Below are 24,124 nucleotides of genomic sequence, written 5' to 3'. Positions count from 1 at the left end.
TGTGAATACTGTGTTTGCTTTTTATTTTTAGTTTTTTTAAATAGTGATAATTCTGGAAGCTATACTGTGAAGTTTCTATACCCAGAGTAAGACTTAATGTTTCAATCTATCTAGAAAATGAAATCTGATACAGCAGCAGCTGCTGTGAAAGAAATGAACCCAAACATTCACATCACAAGCCACCAAGATCGTGTAGGGCCAGACACTGAACGTATATATGATGACGACTTCTTTGAGAATCTTGATGGGGTGGCAAATGCACTGGACAATGTAGATGCAAGTAGGTATCTGCACGTGGTTTTCGAACTCATCTTAATGTTAGAAACATATCCAGGGATAGAAGTATAACAGATTAATGTAGTGAAGCTTTATGCTATTGTGTTTACAATGTTAGAAGAATAGACAAGAATGTGACTAGCTCCAGTGACTTTTGAAAGCGTGCCAAAGGTTCAGACTGAATCAAACCAAATCATTACCAACGGAGATTACATTATCTCCAATTTTTAGATTTTAAAAAATGAATTGGTTTTAAGTGACTGAAGATTAGATTTGTCTGCTCTCTAGATCATAAGTGCTCTCACAGCAAATACAATGGTTATGGAAATGAAATGTTCTTGCTTCAACCACTGAAAATATAATTGATCCAATTTGAGGCTTTAACCTCCAGTGCTATCCTGACTGGCAATCATTCACAATTTTCTTGCATACTTGTCTTTAGGGATGTACATGGATCGTCGCTGTGTCTACTACCGCAAGCCCCTGCTGGAATCAGGGACACTGGGGACCAAAGGGAACATCCAGGTGGTGATCCCATTCCTAACAGAATCATATAGCTCTAGCCAAGATCCACCTGAAAAATCTATCCCTATCTGTACACTGAAGAACTTTCCTAATGCTATTGAGCATACTCTACAGGTGAGATTCCAATGATACAAACATTTGATAGCAACAATACAGTAACAGGTTTCTTTGTAGTTGGAAAGTGATAATTGAAGTGTTATAGTGATTCTTTGTGGTCAAATGATCTTCCTATTGACATGGTCAAGGAGTTGTTTTTCAATATGTTGCCTGTAGCTCTTGCTTCCTCTCTCTCTAAGGAGCGAACTGGATCTCTTCTTCACCTTGTTAGCAGGTCCTGCAGACTTCTTTGTATCAACTATTGTGTGATACTTTATTTTGTATAATTCTGTTTAGCGCAAAACAGACAAACTACTGTTACAAACATCAGCACTTGGAACCAATTGGTTTAACTCCTGTGTCAAGATTGGAACTCCTGTTGTTTTATTTTCCAGTGGGCCCGTGATGAATTTGAAGGCCTTTTCAAGCAGCCTGCAGAAAATGTCAACCAGTATATAACGTAAGTACTATACTGTATTGAGGGCCCAAAATCGGCTAAAGGTGATTAACTTTTCATTATAAATACTAAGGTATAGCTCCGTGCATTCAATAGGTTTGACACTATTCAATAATGTGTAATGCTTTCTGATAATCTCTAAAGAAGCCAATTGATTCAGAATGGTGAAAATATGCATCTTAGTGGTATAGTTTGCAGTTTCTATTAGCCTCAGGGAAAATCACTGAAGCAGTTCTCATTACTTTCCAGAGATGCCAAATTCATGGAGCGGACCCAAAAGCTGCCTGGCACTCAACCTTTAGAAGTTTTGGAAGCTGTATTCAAAAGCTTAGTGACTGACCGTCCTAAATCCTGGGGTGACTGTGTGGCCTGGGCATGTAATCATTGGCATACCCAGTATAGCAATAATATTCGTCAGTTGCTGCACAACTTTCCTCCAAATCAGGTGAGTTGATAAGGATTTCTGTGTCATGGCCTTAGTCTGTCTTTATAATGGTAAAATCGTATGTTTTGCTTTGTTGTCCTTTTAACGCTATTTTCATTTTTCTTTTCAGAAAACTAATTCAGGAACCCTCTTCTGGTCAGGTCCAAAGCGATGTCCTCATCCACTCACTTTTGATGTCAAAAATGTAAGAATCTTGATCTGCTTGAAAATTGAAAAATATGTTAGTTAGATGATAGGTGATAGAAGAAAGATTCCTACTTCAGTCTTCTGCCCTTACAAAGTGCAATATTGGCATTTACACGGGTAGTCTTTGACTTACAACCATTGTTTTGCGCCCGTTTGAAATTACAGGAATTTTGTAAGTCACGTGAGCAATCTCTAAAGGTCACATGATCAAATTTTGGGCCCCCACAAAGGCACTTCAAGTCCCCCCCACCCCATTGATTCCTTTTGGGGGACCCCGCACTCCATGGCCCCTGCTGCCCTAACTGCCCTTTGCCATCTTTTTGCTGGTGAAGCATGCCTGGTCTGGCCCTTTGCAAGGCACCTGCTGGCCACATGGGACTTTCTCCCCCAGCTCACACATGGCAGTTTCCCCATAGGACCTGGGGCAGATGGTCTCATGTTAACTCACATAAGGTTAGAGTAGGCATGCCTCATCATCATCGGGGAAAAAGGATGGCAAAGGTCAGCTGAGATGGTGGAATGCAGAGCAACAGGGTTCTTGGAGTGCAAGGCAGCAAGGGTGGTTGGACTGAGGCAGCTGGGGCTTCCTGGGTAGCAGTTTCACACAGTGGTATTGGGCCGGGCTTTGCACTGCAAAGAGATTTGCATTGCACTAGAGCTCAAAGTTTCTTGTAGCTCCAGAACTGCAGCATGTCAAGCAGCCTCAGAGTTCTGTGGCTCATGGTCTGCATGCCACTCCACAAAGCAAAGTCGCCATAGATGTGGGTGGGGAGAGTTCAAGAGGAAGCAGTCCTTTACCTTGCCAAGGTTCAGGGCTAGAAGAGATCAAGTCCACAATGGCTTGGCTGGGGATGAGTATTCACTTAATGACTCACAATTCTCGGCTAACAACGGAAATGGGAAGTGCTGGGATTGCTGTCACTAAGCAATTATTGCAGTCACATTGTCAGCTGCCACCTGTTCTTACTTGTGTTTTGCTGCTATGTAGTGACAGACTGCCATGAACTCTGGGGAGGGGGAATGAGATGGGGAATGAAAGTAAGTGTTGTATCTCCTCTGAGACTCTGCTTCAAGGTCACCCAGCTGGAAGAAGAAAGGGGCCACATTCCAAACTTTGTTTGACGGTTAGGAAAACATTTTGCCTGAACCAAATAGGTTAAAGTGGTGGGGGGAAATGAAAGACGGTTAAAAGAGGGAAAAGTAGAATTTAGGGATTTTGGTGGGCGATTTTCAATTCTGGCTTTGCAATACTGTAATATGATTGCTCTCTAATAAACTACACCTTTCTCAACAAATGGAACTATTTAGTTCCATTTCTATTTAGAGATTTAACTTGTGGCAGGTCTGACACCCATGATGTCATGCTTATGACTTTTATTTGCTTAGGACATTCTGGTCCTAAATATGGTTGTAAATCAAGGACTACCTGTATTTAAATATATATGTTATTTTAAAATAAAGCTATAAAAATAGAAGCATGGCAAGAAGGAGGAACTATAGCTTACAGTTTATCCATTTTGGAAAAGGTGTAGACTGCTAGCTGATGAATTAGTGCAATTTTCAGTGAGAAGCAAAGATGTTTATGCTAAACATTGAGATAGTCAAAAAGTCTAAAATTACCTTTCTCAGGCAGCTTGTGATCACTCCCAGAGAGATATAGGAGATAAAAGAAAAGTTGTGCAAAATAATTTATGAATGGTTCTACTCAAGATCTGATTATCATATTTAGGGATGAGAATTTCTCTTGGCTTATTTTGGCTAAAGGCACTGTGATAGACTGCCAGCATTTAATTTGGATCTTTTGCTTCCTCTGACTTGTTATTACAGCTTCAAAGGAATAGATTGTTAATAGAAAAAAAGCTTAATGGCACTTCAACTATTATTATTGCATAAGCTATGGAGCAGAGTCTATCAGATGCATGGAATATAATACTCAGGAGGAAAAAAATACGCATATAGGATGTAGCATATAAGGCAGTTTGTTAGAAGACAATGGGTGAAACCTAGGGATGATATAATTAAGCTGGAGTAGATAATCATTTTTCTTGTATGTAAACTGTATACATATATCTATGGATTCATTTTAGCTAGTCAGTTCAGATAGAAGCTGGTTGCTGAAGTAGAATTTCATCTGGTCATGTGTAGAATGTTTAGTTAAAAAGGCTGCATTCAGAAAAATTGCCAATCTGACTCAATTAACGTTACCTCCACAGCCTTTGCACATGGATTATGTAGTGGCAGCTGCAAACTTGTTTGCCCAAACATATGGCATCACTGGCACTAAAGACAGAGAAACTATTGTGGAGCTGCTGTGCCAGGTGCAAGTTCCTGAATTCACTCCCAAGTCTGGTGTCCGCATCCATATCTCTGATCAGGAGCTACAGAATGCCAATGCTTCAGTTGGTAAGAACTGGGAATAAGATGAGTCTGCCAAAGGCAAGATTTTAACTAAAGAAAAGCAAAGAATGCCAGGCTTTGAGTGAGAATAAGTCTTCTCTCTGAATAATTTTGATTCTATTGAATGGAAGGCTCAGTTTCTTCTTTAAGTGTTGCTATCTCTCACAATTTCACAATCCATATTTTGATTTACTGTTTCATTTCTGGAGCAATTCATGTGCTGCTTGCATAATTACTATCAGATTTTAATAGCTTTTTTTGAAATGCTGTTCATGGATTTAAGCCAGAGTCGGACTAATAAACAAGTTTAGGGCTTTGAGATTGCAGTGCACTATATCAGTTTAGAGCAGAAAAGGTTTTAGGTTGCTGAGAAAGAGATGACATGCATTGTAGCAGTCTTTTCTGAAATCGATGCATTTATTTTTCTTAGATGATAGCCGGTTAGAAGAACTAAAATCTTCACTTCCGAGTCCTCAGCAACTTCATGACTTCAGGATGTTTCCAATTGATTTTGAAAAAGTAAGGCATTTTTAAATGAATAAATTGTTTATTTAACTATAATCTGACATGCAAATGATACCAGAAATGATCTCTACTGTTCAGTTTTGAAGCCATAAGTAAGCTGCTGGTTTGGCTAGCAAGCTGCTTCAGATTTTTTCTGGCATTTACTGTGCAGGTCCCAAAGCCAAAAGAATGCTGAGGACAGAGACATTGCTGGTTGTAATTATAACCTTGTTTGTACTAAATTTCAGGATGATGACACAAATTTCCATATGGATTTTATTGTTGCTGCTTCTAACTTGCGAGCTGAAAATTATGATATTCCTCCTGCTGACCGGCATAAGGTAAGCTTACTGTGATGGATAACGGTTATGTACAGTAGAATGTATTAGGGGTGTGAGGGAGACAGTGCAGACTTTTCCTATACTTCAGTCACAGGTATGGAAGCTCACTGGGTGATTTTGAGCCAATCACTTTTTTTTAGCTTGACCTACCTCACCTAGCTGAAAAATTGGGGTGAGGAAAAGCTGTAGACACTTCATTGAATTCCTAGATGTAGTCTAAAATAAAAATTAAAAAATCAAAAAGCTCTTTTGTCTTCTCTTTTCAGAGCAAGCTGATTGCAGGGAAAATTATACCTGCAATTGCCACGACGACTGCAGCTGTAGTAGGCTTGGTTTGTTTAGAACTGTACAAAGTAATACAAGGCCACAAGCGACTTGAATCTTACAAGAATGGTTTCCTTAACCTGGCATTGCCTTTCTTTGGCTTTTCTGAGCCGATTTGTTGTCCAAAGAACAAGGTGAGTGGGGAGGCTTTTTTCACACACATATATTCATCATCTTTTGTTTACACAAGTAGCCTCTGATACTAAATTGAAAAAATAATCTCTTGAACTTGCATTTGATAGTTTCTTCTTTGAATACCATACAAAGAATATTACTAAAGCTTGTCAAAAAAAATTCCTTTATTTTTTGTAAGTTTTGCCAAGTGGGACATATTTCATTGCGAAGGTTGTTGAGAGTGTGGTCGCGCAACAGTTTCCGCAATTCCTGGAGGAAACATCCTATCTAGATCCGTTCCAGTCGGGTTTCAGGTCTGGGCACAGCACGGAAATGGCATTGGTCGCGTTGGTGGATGATCTCTGGAGGGCTCGGGACAGGGGTTATTCCTCTGTTCTGGTCCTATTAGATCTCTCAGCGGCTTTTGATACCATCGACCATGGTATCATGCTGCACCGGCTGGAAGAGTTGGGGGTGGGAGGCACTGTGTTGCGGTGGTTCTCCTCCTTTCTCTCCGACCGGTCACAGTTTGTGTTGGCAGGGGGGCAGAGGTTGACCTCGAGGCCTCTTATTTGTGGAGTGCCGCAGGGATCGGTCCTCTCGCCCCTTCTGTTCAACATTTATGTGAAGCCGCTGGGCGAGATCATCCGTGGCTTTGGGGTGAGATACCACCAGTACGCTGATGACACCCAGCTGTACATCTCCACCCCAGGCCACCCCAACGATGCCCTTGAAGTGATGTCCCAGTGCCTGGAGGCTGTGCGGATCTGGATGGGGAGGAACAGGCTCAAGCTCAACCCTTCCAAGACTGAGTGGCTGTGGCTCCCGGCATCCCGATATAGTCAGTTGACTCCATCACTGACTATTGGGGGCGAGTCTTTGGCCCCCACTGAAAGGGCTCGCAATCTGGGAGTCCTCCTGGATGGGCAGCTGTCTTTGGAGGAACATCTGACGGCTGTTACCAGGGGGACCTTTTATCAGGTTCGCCTGATTCGCCAGTTGCGGCCCTTTCTTGATCGGGATTCCTTGTGCACAGTCACTCACGCCCTCGTCACCTCTCGCCTTGACTACTGCAACGCTCTCTACATGGGGCTCCCCTTGAAGAGCACCCGGAGGCTCCAGCTGGTCCAGAATGCAGCAGCGCGGGTAGTGATGGGAGCAACATGGCGCTCCCATGTAACACCGCTCCTGCGCGAGCTGCACTGGCTCCCGGTGGTCTTCCGGGTGCGCTTCAAGGTGTTGGTTATCACCTTTAAAGCGCTCCATGGCATAGGGCCTAGCTATCTCCGAGACCGCCTGCTGCTACCGACGACCTCCCATCGACCCGTGCGCTCCCACAGAGAGGGCCTCCTCAGGGTGCCATCAGCCAAACAATGTAGGCTGGTGGCCCCCAGGGGGAGGGCCTTCTCTGTGGGGGCTCCCACCCTCTGGAATCAGTTGCCCCCGGAGATAAGAAGAATCCAGGACCTCAATGCCTTCCGTCGTTCCCTGAAAACCCATCTTTTTCAGCAAGCCGGGTTGGCTTAAGAAGAAATTTTTAAATTCTTTTAATTAGTCTGTGATTCTTAACTTTTGGGCCAAAATTTATATATATATTTTAAATGTTTTAATATTTGTATTCTATGTTTTTTATCTTGGCTGTACACCGCCCTGAGTCCTCAGGGAGAAGGGCGGTATATAAATTGGAAATTAAATTAAATTAAATTAATTTTCTGTAGCAACTTAAGGTAGAGAAAGGAAAAGAGAGACAGAGGCATGCTGAAGTCTCTTGGAAGTTTATGTAAATCAGCCTTTCTAAGAGTTTCGTGCAACTGCCTCTTTCATTTCTTTTGTTTGTGTGCTTGTTGCTTTGTTTTCATTATCTCCATCTGTTAGGGGAGAATACTTCTGTCCGTTTTCTCTGTTTGTTATTTGGATAGAGATATAGAGATCAAAAGAGTTGCTCTAAGAACGTTCCCATGTCCTCACATGTTAGAAATTATGAATAACTATGATGCCTTCTTACATGGAGTAAATGACCATGAATTATGCTTTTGTGTTTGTTGCATTTTTTTATTGAGCATTAACTGTAGCAACTAACACTTGTATTACATTTTTTCTTCAGTACTATAATACTGAATGGACTTTATGGGACCGCTTTGAGGTGCAGGGTATCCAGCCTGACGGACAGGAGATGACACTGCGTGAGTTCCTGGCTTATTTCAAGGTAAGCTTTGAGAGTGTCCTGGTCACCATTTGCCACAATATGTTAATAGTTTCAGAAGAGGCTTGCGAATGGACATAGAAACCTTTTCGGTAAAGAACCTTTTTTTTTCTTTCCTTCCCACATGTAGAAAGAGTACAAGCTGGAGATAACAATGCTGTCCCAAGGAGTCTCTATGCTTTACTCATTTTTTATGCAGCCAGCCAAGCTGAAGGAGCGCCATGATCAGCCGTATGTATTGTTTTAAGAGAATGAGCACGGGCACTGACTTACTTCAATTGAATCTGCATCTGCCTGACAGCTGTCTTTTTCCTTTCCTCCTTCCAGGATGACGGAGATTGTCACCAGAGTTTCCAAGAAGAAGATCGGGCGTCATGTGAAAGCCCTGGTCTTTGAATTGTGCTGCAATGATGACAGTGGCGAAGACACAGAGGTGCCGTATGTGCGCTACACCATCCGCTAGCAGCCCCCTTGCTAGCATTGCCCACTTGCCTGCCACGGACTGTTAGTGTGGAGGAGGATCTGCCTCCCTCCCTCACCTGTCACGGTTAAAGTGACTCAAAACATGAAATAACTTTTGTAATCTTTTAGGAATTTTTTTTCCTTTTTCGTGTCCATCAGGGCCTGGGAAATTCTCCACTCCTGCGGCTGCTCCCTCTTATCCTTAGCCCGTGCAGTTATGTCATGTTATTGAGGCGCCTTAACACCCACTTCCCATTCTGTCCTTTCCTGTTAATGTTAGTCGTGTTGTGTTTTGACTCCTTGACCACCTCCTCTCCTTCATCTCTATTACTCACTAGTAAGGGAAGCTGCTCTCCTCTCTCATCCTGAGGAAGCCGCTAGTAAGAGGAAATGCCCCTTTGTTGTATTCTGAGAACTTACCCGGGCTGGCTTTGCGGGGGAGAGGGAGAGGATACGAGTGGGTAGAAAGTGTAGGTCAGAACTGATAAGAGAAGTAAATGAGTCAATAAACATTTGCAAAAGCCAGTAGTCCTTTATTGTTCAAGTGGAATGGGGAGAGTTGCTATGTACATAACATAAAACTTCATCCCAGTTCAAATGCTTGGCATTCCTAGTATGCTAGCAAATTCTTAATTTATCTTGATTTATTTCATAATTTCTCATTTTTGAAAGCAGTTTGCTTCCATGATAATCAGGTGTTTAATGCTATTGTCTGAAAAATTTTCCTCTGCTGTGAATTTTTTGTTATCTTGCTGCTTGTTTTGTTTGTGACATCTGGAATAATACAGTGACAACCATACTGTCTATCCTTAACTCCTTATGAAATTAAGTGCATGTATACAGACTGGGCTGGAAGCAGCTTCACTCCTTTATGTCCATGCACTGGCTCTATACATTGGCTAAGATCCTAATCTAGTCAATCATCATTTATCAGTTCTTCGTTATATGACTATACGAAGAAGCAGTTTCATTATTAGTTTTTAATTTTTCTTAGATTGGCATCCATTGAAGTTTAGAGCTCTAGAGCAGTGGTTCTCAACCTGTGGGTCGGGACCCCTTTGGGGGGCGAACAACCCTTTCACAGGGGTCGCCTAAGACCATCTGAAAACACATATTTTCAATTTAGGAATAAATTTAATTTAGGTTTTAGGAATAATTTTATGGCTGGGGGTCACCACCACATGAGGAACTGTATTAAAGGGTCGTGGCATTAGGAAGGTTGAGACCCACTGCTCTAGAGGGATGAATGATTATATAAAACTCCTTGTATTCTTTCGACTACTTCAGTGATAATAGTTTCCAAACTTCTGTGATCTTTACAGCATACCTTTAGTTTAGATTTTGAATCCATGCATTTTGGATGGGTCATAAATAAGGAATTTCCATTTTCAGAAATTGGATAGCATTTTTATTTATTTTTACTTTTCTACAATATATAAACGGATATGTGCTACTTATGTAGTTTGAGTGGCTGCTGTAGTAAAGATGCTCCTCAATATGACCCTGAAAGCAATTTTGTCAAGGTATATTTAAACTTAATATGTATCAAGCATGCAATTCTTGTTTAGAGTTGCAGCTCTAGTTAATACATTGGAATATAAAAGCTGTGCAGCTTTGCTACTACTTTAGAATTTATAGAAGTCTCATGGATGATACTTGATATTCGTATTTATTCACATATTTTTACAACTTTATAATTAAATGAGATATTCTGCTCTTTTAGTGGCACAACTGATGAGTTTGCAACATGCTAAGCCAGCTTGGTATAATTTATTGAACCGCAGATGGCTGTCTTCATATAACACATTTGTAAATTTATAGTTTACAAGTTGGATTCACATGCATGCCAAAACCAAACAGTTCACACAGGATGGTTTATCCATTAAGTTCAAATGGAACTTCAGTTACAGGCTTTAGCCAAATGCATTTGTGAGAACATCAGTAGTTTTGTTTCCCAAATGGATTTTCACAAAATCTTGTGAAGGAAGAAGATATGGAAGGTTTTTTAACAGAGTGATGAACTCATTTTCCAACTACTACTTGTCTTTCTCATCCCAGAAAAAACCGTACAGAATTGGCCACTTTGATCAAATGACAGATTTCAAAGGTGGTAGTTATTGTCATTCAAAGATGTGAAAGGAATTGCACTTCAGTTCTATAAACATCCTGTGCAAAGAATATCATCATCCTGATAGTTTTTATAAACCCTGATAGTACTTTCCTAAAATCCATATGTAGTTGATTGAATTGGGTCTTAATGTTTAAAGTAAGGTTCAAAATAGTAGTTATTCCAATCTTTGTGCAGGAGACAAAACATTTTTAAAAAATTGCTATGAGGAAAAAAAGTTCAAATGGATGTGTTGCCATAAAAATGTGCAATGAGTTCACTATAAATTTTGTAAACCAATGTAGGGGAAAACAGCCTAGCTTTTTTCTGGTATTCCATTGCAAATCTTGGATGTTAGCTAGGATCGATGGACATTAAGAGTGTACCAACATCCAAATATGGATTAAAATGTTAGATTAAATTTAAATTGCTTCTATACACAAGATGTAATTCTGCTTAATTGTAGGCTCCTTCTGGCTATCATGTTCATTTCTTTTGCCCATATATTTCTATGTAATATTGGACTACTGGCTGCCAGAAATTCCTAGGTTTAACTTGTAGTATCTCTGCAAGTCTTAGACCTATATGAAGTTTAATTCTTCCATCTTTAGTTTGAGTTGTACACATAATTGGGCTTGAATAACTTCCCTGCAGTTCTCACTTAGTTGTTTGCAAACCACAACTCTTCCCTATAAATGTGTTGGAATTGCAATCTCAAAGCATACCCTAAGAATTGCAATTCAGTTTGGACTTCTGGCATGTTAAGGTTGCGAACGCTGGCTTGTTGTTGCAACCTGTAAGTATAGAGTATGCCTGTCTACCGGCTGGAGACAAAAAAGACTCAGAATCAGATGTCTGCTTCACCTCATCCTTCTACCACCACAAATCAAATCACAATACTCTGGTTCTTCTAATTCAACTTTGATCAATGGTGTGGCTACTTGTGAAATCATTTTGGATGTTCGTCGAAAGTGAACCTTCCCCCTGCTCCATTGCGCCTTCATTTTAAGATAGTCTTTGAATCCGGGGTGGTAGAGGAGGATCCCAGTTCCTGAAAGGCCTTCACACAATTCTAATTGCCAGAGGCGTAAGGCAGAAACTTCGCAGCTTTTCGGGGAGGAAGGAAGGAAATGCGTCCATTGGCCTCTGGGGGCGCGAGTGAGAAACTTCCAAAATGGCTGCTAGAGAAAATCACTGTCTTGGAGAGCCATAACGGCGGGAAGCAAGCTCCATGCGTTGGTTGCTGCGAGCCTGTTCGCAAGGGTTAAAGGGGCGGGGCTTGTCGGGGAAACCCTATTGGTGTGTGCTGATCCTATTATCTCTGGATGGGCGTGGCCTCCAACTTAAACCCGCCCTTACCGGGAAATGACTACAGTATTTTCTTCATGCGTCCTTATTGGCCGCAAACACACGGCCAATGGCAACAAAGTCTAGGAAAGGAATGGCCCGCCTTCCGTGTGTAGTTGGATACATTTTTACTTAATCCAGGCACGATTGGTCTATCTCCATTGCCTATCAGATTGTTCTGGAGGTTGGCTGCCGATTGGTCGTCGGGTTCCATCATTCCGGAATCGGACAGCGCCCGATGACACGATCAAACAGAAGTTGGAGAGCATGGTGCTTTCCCATTGCTTGCTCTCTATTGTCAATCTGAAAGTGGGGCGGACTCGGCCTTCTTTTATATGACGGTAGAGTTTCATGAAGTTTGCATAGGTTATGCAATAGGGTGGAGGTTCTTGTCAATCACGAAGTGGGTGGGGTTTGTAAGGGGCAGCTGTGGAGAGTCCGGGCGGCGGCGGCGGCGGCGGCGGTCAGGGGAGCCGGGCGGAGCCGGCAGTCGGGTGAAACCAAACCGGTAAGGCAATTTGTGGGAGATTGGATTTTTTAAAAAAAAAAAAAAAAGTCTGGGATACTTTGTTTTCCCGAGGGTGCGAACATTTTAGAAGTTCGGGGGGGGGGCTTCAAAGTTAAAGGGCTGAAGCTTTTAAAAAAAAAAAAAAAAAAAAACTGTTGGGGTAAAGTTGGATGCAGGGTGGGAAGGAATCGGAGAGGTGCCTGGGACGCATGCGCGAAGTGAGAAGACAGTTGGCGGTGGGGCGGCTCGTGCCTCCCTCCCAACCGGTGCGGGGGGGGGGAAGTGAGGGGTTTTGACTGGGTGGGGGGGTCTCATTTACGAAGTCGGGGGTGAAGACATAAGGGGTCCCTCGCGCTCGCACAGCTTAGTTTTGTAGCTTTGGGGCGGGGGTAGCTTGTGAAAAGGAAAAAAAAAAAAAAGTCCAACCAACAACACCCGCTGGTTTCCGGCTCGATTCGGAAATCTCCATTTTACACGATAAAATTGGTTAAAGGCGATCTGGAAATTCCCTTCGAGGGGAGGTGGGAAGCCAGCCGCCTGTTTTTGTTGTGTTTTTTTTTCCCCCCTGCGTTTCTTTCCTCGGCTCTTCTCACAATGAAGTTGAAGTGACTTCGGATGACGGACCCAACCACTTGTTTGTACGTAATATTTGTGTAGTCTCTGGCGCTTGCTTCTCGGCGGTCGCAGATTTGCATGGTGGTGTAGGACTGTCGTGAAAACGATAAAAGAGCAGAACGTTTTAATTGCTCCATGTTAATTTATCCCGGTCACAAAGAGAGAGAGAGAAGTTTGTACATCACAGTTTTACTTATTAATATGGGAAGCTTGGAAGCTTTGCAAAACGCATTTCCGCTTTCTTGTTAAAAATAAATTCTCCCAAAAGCAGTATTTTCTTTCCTTGTCCTAAGAACACTGAAAGGTAAAATGTGTATATTTTTAATCCCTGTTTGGACAATAATAATAAACAAAACTGTAAACAAAAAACTTTTAACACAGTAACAGTATCTTTGTTTTGGCTAGTTGAAAATCAAAGAACCGAGATCACAAATTTTATGGTAAATTAAAAAAATGTAATTCATCTTAATCTGTTGGCTAAGCTTTTTCATCTGTAAATATGAAGGGTAGTTTATGAGAACACACACATTATTACAGTAATTGTACAGTAATTACAGTTGCACAGTAAGTTTCAGACTGTCCGATTTGGGAGTCAAATTTAATTTTAAGTTGAATTTTGTGAAATAAGTTCTGTAGAAATTTGGAAATGTGCTGCATATACTGCAGTACATTATTTCGCTAATCTGTTTTCTTTGAGCTACATGTAAGTTGAAAGTTTTTTAAGAATTAAGATTTGGTTTTGTATATTTGTGTCTTGATTCTTGAATATATATATTTGCTGATGCCTGCATTATGTATTATTATGAGGATTATTATGCTGTTGGTAGATTGGTAGATTTTTGTATTTGCTCTTAATAGTGTTTCTTGTGTATGGATCTTGTCTTTTATGGCAACCCTATAACAATTCCCACTTAAGCAATATCTGTGTTATTGGTAGAGAAAATTCACTGTGCAAGGTTCTGTTTTCCCAAACTTCTGCTTTTCCCACTAAAAAAAAATGGTGACACATCCACATAGGAGAAGTGCAAAATGTTCCAGCTTCTCTTTATTCCTTCTTATCTAACTTTGTTTTCTTTAAGTCAGAGGTGAGCAAAAGTCAGTCAGGATCTGGTAACTTTCTGGAAGATTTGTGGCACAGGAGATCAGCAAAGAATTGATTGAATTATTTAAACATTCCAGGAAAAACTGCCTGTTCTAAATTGCATTAGTAGTTGTTTAATTCTGAAATAAAAATACATTAACACATTTAAAAACTTGGGTGCACACTTATTTTGATACTGAAAACTGATTCCTCAGCTCAGCATGTGCTTGGAGGAATCTACAGTTGTATTAAATTTCTTGAGGAATTGTTTTTATTTACTCAGTTTGTTTCAAAAGTTCTGAGATCCAGCAATTTCGGTTTCAATTTATTACAGCCATTATTCAGCAAAAGCAATGAACTAAATAGATCCTATCTAATTAAATGAGAGGAGGCATTGTGTGATACTTTTCTCATAGTGTTTATGATCATGTGTTTATGGTCAATTACTTATCCACTATTCTGGCTAGAACCAGTGATAAATTGGAATTCAACAGTAATCTTGGGCTGCAAATTGTTAAATTCTGCTTATTCTTCTCTTAATGTTCTTTACTAAACTTTCACTACGATATTCGTTATTCGTGTAATACAGGGACAGTAACTGGATTGCACAATGGATATAACACATCTCAACCTTATCTCCTAATTGTTCTTCAAATATGGGAATATTTATATCCAATATATTAATTTCTTATTTCTAGAGATAATGCATTAAAAAAAATTTTTTTAAATATTTTTTTTACATCAGAAACCATGCTTTATCAAGTATGAATAGTATTAATCTTGATACATTGTGTATGAGATTAGAAACAAAATGCTGTCAAATCCGCAATACTGAGTTGCTACAGTTCTTTATTGTGAGCTTTTCTGCAGGTGGATTGTTACTGTGAGTTAGCTCTCTTGAATGGTGTGTTGAATATTTAAACTTTCTTAGATCACTGGGATGATGCTCATTTTTATTGTAGGTTCCAAAGGTGCTTTTCAAAAGGCAACTGGACTTTCTTGATTTTTTCTTTCTCTTGAAACTGTTCCACTTCTCATCCAAGAACAACTTCAGTTCTGAATGAGAAGCAAAACATTTTCAAGGAAAAAAACCAAGAAAATCCAGTTGCCTTTTTAAAAACAACTTTGGGACAATCATGACCTGGATGATTGAGAATCTCCATAGACATTAGGGTAAATGGGCACTATCTTGGCTCTTTTTTAAAAAAATTCTAAGTAATAAAGGAGATTCCATTATAGTGAAAGAGTAAAGGGACAGCTGATTTGAGTGTGTAAATTCTGGGGAAGCTAACCTAAACCCCATATAGTAGAATTTGGGGGCTGGTTTTGGTGACTAAAAATAGGAAATATTTTTAGCGCTCTCACCCTGTGCTTCTTAATTAAATCATAATAAAATTGTTTGCCAACTTGCTGAGTCACTTGAGGATGTTGACTTCAATCATATACTAGATGAGAAGAGCATAGCTTAATTTTAGAATTTCTTAATTGGAACTGTGATGATTGCAGTCTAGCACCAAGGAGAGGTTAACATTGATTGCTATTATGGAGAATTCTCTAGCAGTATGAACTCTTTTCAGGATTCATGTGGAATTGAATTCGATCAGTTAGTGCTGGCTTTAAAATCTTTTAACAAGCATGTAGTGTACCTGTTGGTCAAGCAAATAGTATTCTCTTATCGTCTGAGTATCTTGAGAATGAGAAATTTTTCTGCAAAAAAAAAAAGCTCATTCAGTTCTTTTTCATAAGCATTGCTAATATGACATTTACTAATGTGTATTACATTATTAATTTGCATTTTAATGCAAATTAAAATTTAAATACACTTTTAAAAATAAATAAAATATAGTAAAAGCTTATTTCAGTCTTATTGTAAATCAAGGTTTGGCCCTCTTGTTATTGCGGAGTTGCAGTTGATATCAGTCGCCTACCAGCATGGCCAATAGTTATACAGGTAGTCCTTGACTTGCTAGTGCAATTGGGACAAACTTTCCATTACTAAGCAAGGCTGATGTTAAATAAGTCATGCCCGATTTTACAACTTTTTTTTTTGCCATGATTAAGTGAGTCACTGTAAATCATATGGTGAATCCAGCTTTCCCCATAACTTTGCTGTCAGAAGGCAGCTGGGAAGGTCGCAAATGGTGATCACATGAGCACAGGATGCTGCAACTGTTATAAATACACATTGGTTGCCAAGCACTAACATTTTGATCACTTGACCATAAGGATGCTGTAATAGTATTAAGTGCAAGGAGCAATCCTAAGTCACTTTTTTCATTGCTGTTTTAACTGCAAACAGTCACTAAATGATATCACCTGTATCTGATTGGATTTGTACAACATCTGATGTTGCATAGTTGTGCTTGAGATATGCTGATCACAGATACGCAAAACCACATTTCCCCAGGCATCATTGAACTCCAGGTTTCCAAGGATAAACTGTTTTTTTTATATTAAGGTAGCAATAGTTAAATTAAAGTGGAAGCAGATGCACACAATTAGAGCCCATATTTATTTATTTATTTTATTTTATTTTATTTCTATACTGCCCTTCTCCTGCGGGACTCAGTGTGGTGTACAGCCAAGATAAAACATAGCATATAAAATTTAAAAACATTTAAAAAAACAATTAAATAATTTTGGCCCGAATATAAAACAACCCAATTAAAACCGAATTCGATTAAAAAACTGAGAGGATGGGATCAAGCCAGCCCAGCTAGATGGAACAAGTGTGTCTTCAGGGCCCGACGAAAAGTCCTGAGGTCTGATATCGTGCGTATCTCAGGGGGCAGGTCATTCCAGAGGGCAGGTGCTGCCACAGAGAAGGCTCTCCCCCTATGGGTCGCCAGCCGGCACTGTCTGGCCGACGGCACCCTGAGGAGGCCCTCTCTGTGCGAGCGAACCGGTCGGTGGGAGGCTATTGGCGGCAGAAGGCGGTCTCTCAAATACCCCAGCCCTAAGCCATGGAGCGCTTTAAAGGTGGTCACCAACACCTTGAAGCGCCCCCGGAAGACCACAGGAAGCCAGTGCAACTCACGCAGGAGAGATGTTATATGTGAGCGCCCCGTCGCTCCCATAATCCCCCACGCGGCCGCATTCTGGACCAACTGCAGCCTCCCCCAAGGGGAACCCCATGTAGAGAGCATTGCAGTAGTCCAGACAGGAAGTGATGAGTGCTTGAGTGACCGTGCGTAGGGAGTCCCGATCCAGAAAGGGACGCAACTGGTGTATCAGGCGAACCTGATAAAAAGCCCCCCTGGCCACGGCTGTCATATACTCTTCTAAAGACAGCCATGCGTCCAGGAGGACACCTAAGTTGCGAGCCCTCTCCGTGGGGGCCAGTGATTCGCCCCCAATAGCCAACGATGGCACCAGCTGGCTATATCGGGACGCCAGAAGCCACAGCCACTCAGTCTTGGAAGGGTTGAGTCGGAGCCTGTTTCTCCCCTCCAGGCCCGCACGGCCTCCAGGCACTGGGACATCACTTCAAGGGCATCGTTGGGGTGGCCTGGGCTGGAAATGTACAGCTGAGTGTCGTCAGCGTACTGATGGAACTCCACCCAAAAGCCACAGATGATCTCACCCAGCGGCTTTACATAAATGTTGAACAGAAGGGGCAAGAGGACCGACCCTTGTGGCACCCCACAAACAAGGCGCCTCGGGGTCGACCGCTGCCCCCCTGTCAACACAGATTGCGAGCGGTCAGAGAGGTAGGAGGAGAACCACCACAGAAAGGTGCCCCCCACCCCCAGCCCCTTCAACCGGTGCAACATGATACCATGGTCGATGGTATCAAAAGCCGCTGAGAGATCTAACAGGACCAGGATAGAGGAACAACCCCTATCCCGAGCCCTCCAGAGATCATCCACCAACGCGACCAATGCCGTTTCCGTGCTGTGCCCAGGCTGGAAGCCGGACTGGAGCGGGTCTAGATAGACAGTTTCATCCAGGTACCGGGGAAGCTGCCGCGCCACCACACTCTCAACAACCTTCGCAACGAAGCGAAGGTTGGAGACTGGACGATAGTTAGCCAAAATAGCCAGATCCAGGGAGGGCTTCTTGAGGAGGGGCCTCACCACCGCTTCTTTCAAAGCGGCCGGCAGGACCCCCTCACTCAGAGAAGCGTTAACAATCCCCTGGAGCCAGCCTCGTGTAACCTCCCAGGAAGCCAGTACCAACCAGGAGGGGCACGGGTCCAATAAACGTAACATATAATTGCTAACCTGCTTCATCTATCTTATTAAACCATGGTTTGCTTAATAATGCTTTTAAATAAGTCACTGTTGGTTGGGTTTGCATAATATATGCCATAATACTTTATACATAAATCATTTTATGGTTAAAGTCCTGCCAGCGTCTAAGAACACAAACATCATCATGACATTGATTGCCAGTAAGCTTGCAGGGCCAATTCTGATAGCTGGTTATTATATTTGTTGGCTTTGTATGGCAGCCTTATCATCAAGCCTTCTTGAGATCTACCCTGTTTCCCCCAAAATAAGACATCCCCTGATAATAAGCCCAATCGGGCTTTTGAGCGCATGGCAATAAGGCCAAGCACTTATTTCAGGGTTCAAAAAAATATAAGATAGGGTCTTATTTTCAGGAAAACACGGTAGTAGTCAGAGTCTGGATAAAACTAAATCTGCCAGTCTAGTCCAGTCATTTAGAGGAAGTCTGTTGAAGGTATCTGCCCATAGAAGAAATTTATGGGAGTGGTTCAGGCAGCAGGTCTTCTCTGTAATAAGCATCACCCTTTAGAACTTTCCTCCTAAAAGTATATTCAGCTCCTGCTCTTTTATAGCCTTCCAAAGTAACAAAGTAAGTAAAACTATTTCATTTCAATGTACTTTTGGCTCCAATGAGTGATTGGCAGTGGTACCTATTAGAGGTATATACTTGGAATTTTATTTCTATGTTGTAAGTTGGGTTATATATTTACATGTTGCCCAGAATCCTTAAAGATAGGGATGGATTCTAAAAAATGATTTAAAAATTTATAAAGATAGATAAGTTCAAAGCATGCATTTCTGATTCCATGTGATTTCACAGTCATCAAAAATAATAATGGGGTTTTGACCATTTTTAAAAATACAAGTATCCTTGCTTACTGATAGTGTTTGGGACAGGACCTCCATTGCTATCCAATGCGGCCATAAAGCATAATATCACATGACTGCACCAATTTAACCAAGGCAGTTCCAGCAGTCCTATTGTTAGGTGAATCCTGCGCAGTTGTAGCATCCTACATATATTTGCCATTTTCAACCTACCAGCTTCCCTATTGACTTTGCTTGTTGTCTGTGGGACATTACAATGTCATAATAGGGATCCAGTTAGCGAACATCTGAATCATGAATGGGTGACTACGGGGACACTGCAGTGGCTGCAAGTACTAAGGACAGTCTTAAATTTCCCTATTTCAGTGCCATTGTAACTTTGAATGGTCACTGAACAAATGGTCATTAAATGAGGAGAAGCAGAATGAAATAAGATGCATAACTGTTACTCATACCCTTATGACTCCCACTTGGACTACTGCCATGCACTTTACATGAGGCTCCTCTCGAGCATTCAGAAACTTTAGTTGGTGCAGAATGTGGCAGTATAAGTAGTAAAATGGTGCTGGTTATTCAGCATGTGTAACACCACTATTCTGTAAGCTGCATTGGTTGTCAGAATGCTTCCTAATGCAATTCAAGGTGCTGTTGTCATCTTTAAAGATCTTCGTAAGTTTGGATCAGGTTAAAGAACTCCCCAGTTCTTTCGGGCCAGAGTGGATGGGCGTGCTTTGGATCCCATCAGTTAGGGAGTGCTGGTTAGTGGAGCCCACAAGATGTACTGTATCTTTTCTGCCACAGTTCCCACCCTATGGTGGGAAGGGACATTTCCCTTCTTCAAATCAGGGTGGCCCCAATTCTCCTGGCCTTTCACAAGCCTTTAAAAGGTTGTAAAATCAAGCACGGGGGGGGAAAAAGTCATAAAATCAAGGACAACTCACTTAACAACCACCTTGCTTATCAACAGAAATTCTGTTCTCAATTGTGGTTGCATGTCAAGGACTATCTGGATACTTGTGGAACCACTGTTGGTTGGAAACCACCCAGAGTTCGATATAAGATGGGAACTATATAAATGTTTTCAATAAATATGAGGATCCAAAAAGTTTGAAATGAAGGTTGTACTTGAGTCCCTGTAACATGATAGGTTTTTTTTTTTTTAAGGTAAGGCCATCTGAAAATAAAGTCAAGTGGGACAATATTTAACACTTCTTATTAAAAAAAAGTAGCCATACAATCAGTTGCTGAAAATTTTTCTTCTTTTAGTAGAGATGGCTGCCATACGCAAGAAACTTGTCATTGTGGGAGATGGAGCTTGTGGAAAGACCTGCCTCCTTATTGTCTTCAGCAAGGACCAATTCCCTGAAGTCTATGTCCCCACTGTGTTTGAGAACTATGTGGCTGACATTGAAGTCGATGGAAAACAGGTAATTTGCTGATTTTCAAGAATCATCTAATCCTATAGGAGTATAAAATTCAAAACGCAGTTGATGGAAAGGTGTGATCGTAAGATACATTTGTATTCTGCATATATGCAGAAACAAAAATAAATTATTTTTGTGGTGGTCTGTGTTTTGGAATGCATGAAATGTGTGGGGAAAGGTGGCATAAATTATGAGTGCCTTTTACCTATTGCTTTGGACTCTGGACCAGGCAGTATGCACATCTGAGATTTTACCGTATTTCAATTCTTTCACACTAATTTTAATTAGTGTGAAAGAATTGAAATACGGTAAAAATAAAATACAGATCTGCATTTTTCCCGATTGAATTCAACTAATACTCTGTGCTTTGATTCTGAGTCGTTTCACTGAACCATTCTAAGGATGCAATGGTTTGAGCAACTAGTTTATTTCAGAATGTCCTCTTAAGTCCATGTCTCTAAAGTTTGCTAACTTTGTACTTGTACAGGTAGAACTTGCCTTGTGGGATACAGCTGGACAAGAAGATTATGACCGCCTGAGACCCCTGTCTTATCCAGATACAGATGTTATCCTCATGTGCTTCTCCATTGACAGCCCTGACAGTTTAGGTGAGTCTTTAATCTCTCATTTTGTGCAGAACAAGAATATTTAAATTCGGAGGTGGGGCAGAGAATCCTATTCTCCTTCTGAGTAGTGTGTTGAGATCTACGCTCAAAATTTGGAGTCACAGAAAATGGTAGGTCAAACCAAGAAACCCTCCTTCTCTTTTTATTTAATTAAAAATTGAGTACAGTTAATTTGATGGCTCTGTGTGTATATAATACTTTCTTCGTTGGTTACACTAAATATTGCTTTACTTATGAAATATTTATATTTCAGAGGAAACTTGTGGAAAGCCTCTGGAGACTGCATTTAGGTTTTTAATTGATTGCTTGTCCTAGGGCCTCAGATTGTCTATTCCTGGTACAGGGAAGAAAGTGGAGTTCCAGATTTACTCTTTACTCTTTACTCTTTACCCTTTTTCCTTTATCTGTGTAGAAATACTAGTATATATATATGGTGTCTATTCTTGAACAAAATTGTCAATGTAGTAGAATATGATTGTGCCACTTACTGTATTTCTCCATAGTAATACTGTTACTGTAATTCCTTTTCTGAGGATTTCAGTAATGTTCCAGGAAGGGGAAATGTCTTTACATTTCTTTGAAGCAGTAATGAAATTGCAAATGCTTCTCAGAAATTAGCTCTGGGAAAACTTTGGAATAAAAATGCTTTTCCGTGTGTTGTTAGTATAACCCAAGTGTCAGCAACCTGTGGCTCTGGAGCCGCACGTGGCTCTTTGGGCCCTCTGCTGTGGCTCCCTGTCGGGTGATTCCACCACTGGCTGGCCCTGCCCCTTGCCCTCCCCTCCCAGTCACTCCTCGCCTGGCCTGAGAAAGTAAGGGCGACGGCGGGTGATGGAGAAGTGGCTGGGGCAGAGACAGAGAGATACAGAGAGAGGGGGGGAGAGAGGGGGGAGGGAAGGAGGGAGAGATGTCAAAAGGTTTTTGTGGTTCCCGGTGTTTTTAACAACTGGTTCTCTGCCCTAATGACTGGCTGGATAGGCATGGCTAGGGGGGGTGTCATGTGACTGGTGGAAGTGAGTGACGTTGAGTTCGCCACACTCACCCAGTTTTTGTGGCTCCCGGTGTTTTCTGTGGGAAACAGTTCCAAATGGCTCTTTGAGTGTTTAAGGTTGCAGACCCCTGGTATAACCTAAATGTCTTTATATATTAATAGGACTAAGATACTTGGATCTTAAAGTTGCAATATTACTGCAAGGTTACAGATAGTTGTAAATGGTTCACAGATTTTCTGTCACAATTGTAACACTGCCTTATAACCAAATTACTCAGTGAATTAGAGTCTCTCATGAAAAGGTGTTAGTTCATTTATGTTCTCGTACTATACAGAGAACATCCCTGAGAAGTGGACTCCAGAGGTCAAGCACTTCTGTCCCAATGTGCCTATCATTCTGGTAGGAAACAAGAAGGATTTGCGTAATGATGAACATACACGTCGGGAGTTAGCCAAGATGAAGCAGGTGAAGTCAATAGTTTTAACAACTCTTTCTGGACCTACTGCTATCTTTAAAATGGGATTGCTTTGGAATCTGTTAAGGGAAAAAAGATCCTTATTTAAAATGAAAGTTACTTGTAGAAGCCCATAATTCTTATTGCTGGATTTTTGCTGAGTGCTACTTACTTCTTATTTCCTTCCTCAGTATGAAGTACAAGAGACCTCACTGTCTTTTTCTCATTTAGGAACCAGTGAAGCCAGAGGAGGGCAGGGATATGGCCAACAGGATTAGTGCTTTTGGCTACTTGGAATGTTCTGCCAAAACAAAGGATGGAGTCCGGGAAGTGTTTGAGATGGCAACCCGAGCTGCCCTACAAGCCAAACGTGGGCGCAAGAAGACCTCATGCCAATTGCTCTAAAGCCTCCCCAGCCTGCCTTCCCTGCCTGCCAGCCAAGTCATTGAGCTGTTAGCTTCCAGGCTTTCCTTCCTTCTGAATACTGTGCTGAAGGCAGGACTGGCATGTCTCTTCAGAGGGGAATCCTGCTAGAGCTGGGCAGGGGTTCTTCTGGAGCATGGCAACTAACTATGGAGATGGGTTTCTCAATCTGTCCCAGGCTGTTTCCATCACTCTGCAGGGGTGGCATTTTCCCCTTTCATTACAAAAGTCTGACCCTTCCAAAAAAGGTCAGAAGGTGTTGGCCTTCGATGGGTCAGGGGGAGAGCTCCTTGTCCTTCTATGCCTGCTTGCTCATAGCAGTCTTGCCTCTTTCGTTAGTAGCCCACGGCACTACATTGTTCTTGGCAATTCTTTTAGAGAAGACTTCCTGCAAAGTGTGAAAGCTGCTTGCTTTAGTAATCTGAACATCCAGTCCCAGAGTTTCCCCTAGCGCAAAAGGGACTGTTGATTTGTAAAACAAGTCAGTCACTTTGGGAGGTAGGGAATGCCTCCAGCACAGCAGTCAATAGTTCACTAAGCACCTCCTACTTTGGCAGATACATTGATTCCTTCGTTGCCTTTTCTGCTGTTCAGGGTGTAGCAGACTTACTTTGGACCATGTCCTTTTCCTCAAGGAAAAGACCAATCAAAAAGCCATCTAATTTAAGATTTTAATTTGAGGGGTGCCTTATTAAAATGGCACAGGTTCTTCTAGCTTTTACTTCTACCCTGTACTCTGAATACTTTTCTTTTTTTGGAATAAAATATTTAATTTCCTGACAGGAGAGCAGGGAGCTTTTTCTTTCAATCTACTCAGGAGATTGGGTCTTACAGCTTGGCCCCTTCTTAGCAACGTATCTACATTTGTAAGCAGAGGTGCTATGGGCCAGCTTTCTGGACCTCCTGTGGCTGAAATAGTCACTGCCACAGTTCCCAAGTGCAAAGGACCTTAACTCTGTTGCTTCTGTCTCTCTGCTCTCATTCACTCCTGCTGCTGCCTCCTCCTTTCCCCTCCCCAACCCCACTCACTGCGTTGCCACCGGGATGTATGATTTTTGTGTTTAATTTGTATTCACATGTTTAAAAAGTGGTTGTTACTTTTCAAAATGTACTTGAAAGACAAATCTGTAATAAATTTGTAGCAATGTTTAGTATAA

General features: G+C 41.5%; 2 protein-coding genes across 9 annotated transcripts in view; both read left to right on the top strand.

The window, feature by feature from the left end:
* Positions 1-8,855, top strand: part of UBA1 (ubiquitin like modifier activating enzyme 1) — a 41,929-nt gene extending 33,074 nt beyond the window's left edge. For both annotated transcript variants that reach the window (XM_034433947.3, XM_034433946.3), the window contains exons 15-26: positions 115-280; positions 719-915; positions 1,293-1,357; positions 1,604-1,799; positions 1,909-1,983; positions 4,199-4,388; positions 4,813-4,901; positions 5,135-5,227; positions 5,494-5,685; positions 7,770-7,871; positions 7,999-8,099; positions 8,196-8,855. In XM_034433947.3, coding sequence (XP_034289838.1) covers positions 115-280; positions 719-915; positions 1,293-1,357; positions 1,604-1,799; positions 1,909-1,983; positions 4,199-4,388; positions 4,813-4,901; positions 5,135-5,227; positions 5,494-5,685; positions 7,770-7,871; positions 7,999-8,099; positions 8,196-8,331 — 1,602 coding nt within the window. In that variant the 3' untranslated portion in view covers positions 8,332-8,855. The remainder of the gene's footprint in view (positions 1-114; positions 281-718; positions 916-1,292; positions 1,358-1,603; positions 1,800-1,908; positions 1,984-4,198; positions 4,389-4,812; positions 4,902-5,134; positions 5,228-5,493; positions 5,686-7,769; positions 7,872-7,998; positions 8,100-8,195) is intronic.
* A 2,938-nt stretch (positions 8,856-11,793) lies between these two features.
* Positions 11,794-24,124, top strand: LOC117675384 (transforming protein RhoA-like). Of its 7 annotated transcripts, none has more exons than XM_034433952.3 (5): positions 11,794-12,125; positions 20,318-20,475; positions 20,960-21,080; positions 22,425-22,555; positions 22,776-24,124. In XM_034433952.3, the coding sequence occupies exons 2-5, from the start codon at positions 20,320-20,322 to the stop codon at positions 22,947-22,949; spliced, it is 582 nt and encodes a 193-aa protein (XP_034289843.1). In that variant the 5' UTR covers positions 11,794-12,125; positions 20,318-20,319; the 3' UTR covers positions 22,950-24,124. The 7 variants fall into 7 exon arrangements, with proteins under 7 accessions (XP_034289843.1, XP_034289839.1, XP_087744845.1 ...); XM_034433948.2 differs by having other exon boundaries at positions 11,795-12,292; positions 20,315-20,475; XM_087888719.1 differs by having other exon boundaries at positions 11,889-12,125; positions 20,315-20,475.

This window comes from Pantherophis guttatus, chromosome 2 (assembly GCF_059756535.1).
Source record: "Pantherophis guttatus breed Tessera chromosome 2, ASM5975653v1, whole genome shotgun sequence".
NCBI lineage: Eukaryota > Metazoa > Chordata > Lepidosauria > Squamata > Colubridae > Pantherophis > Pantherophis guttatus.
This window is presented reverse-complemented; position numbering and strand designations above follow the sequence as displayed.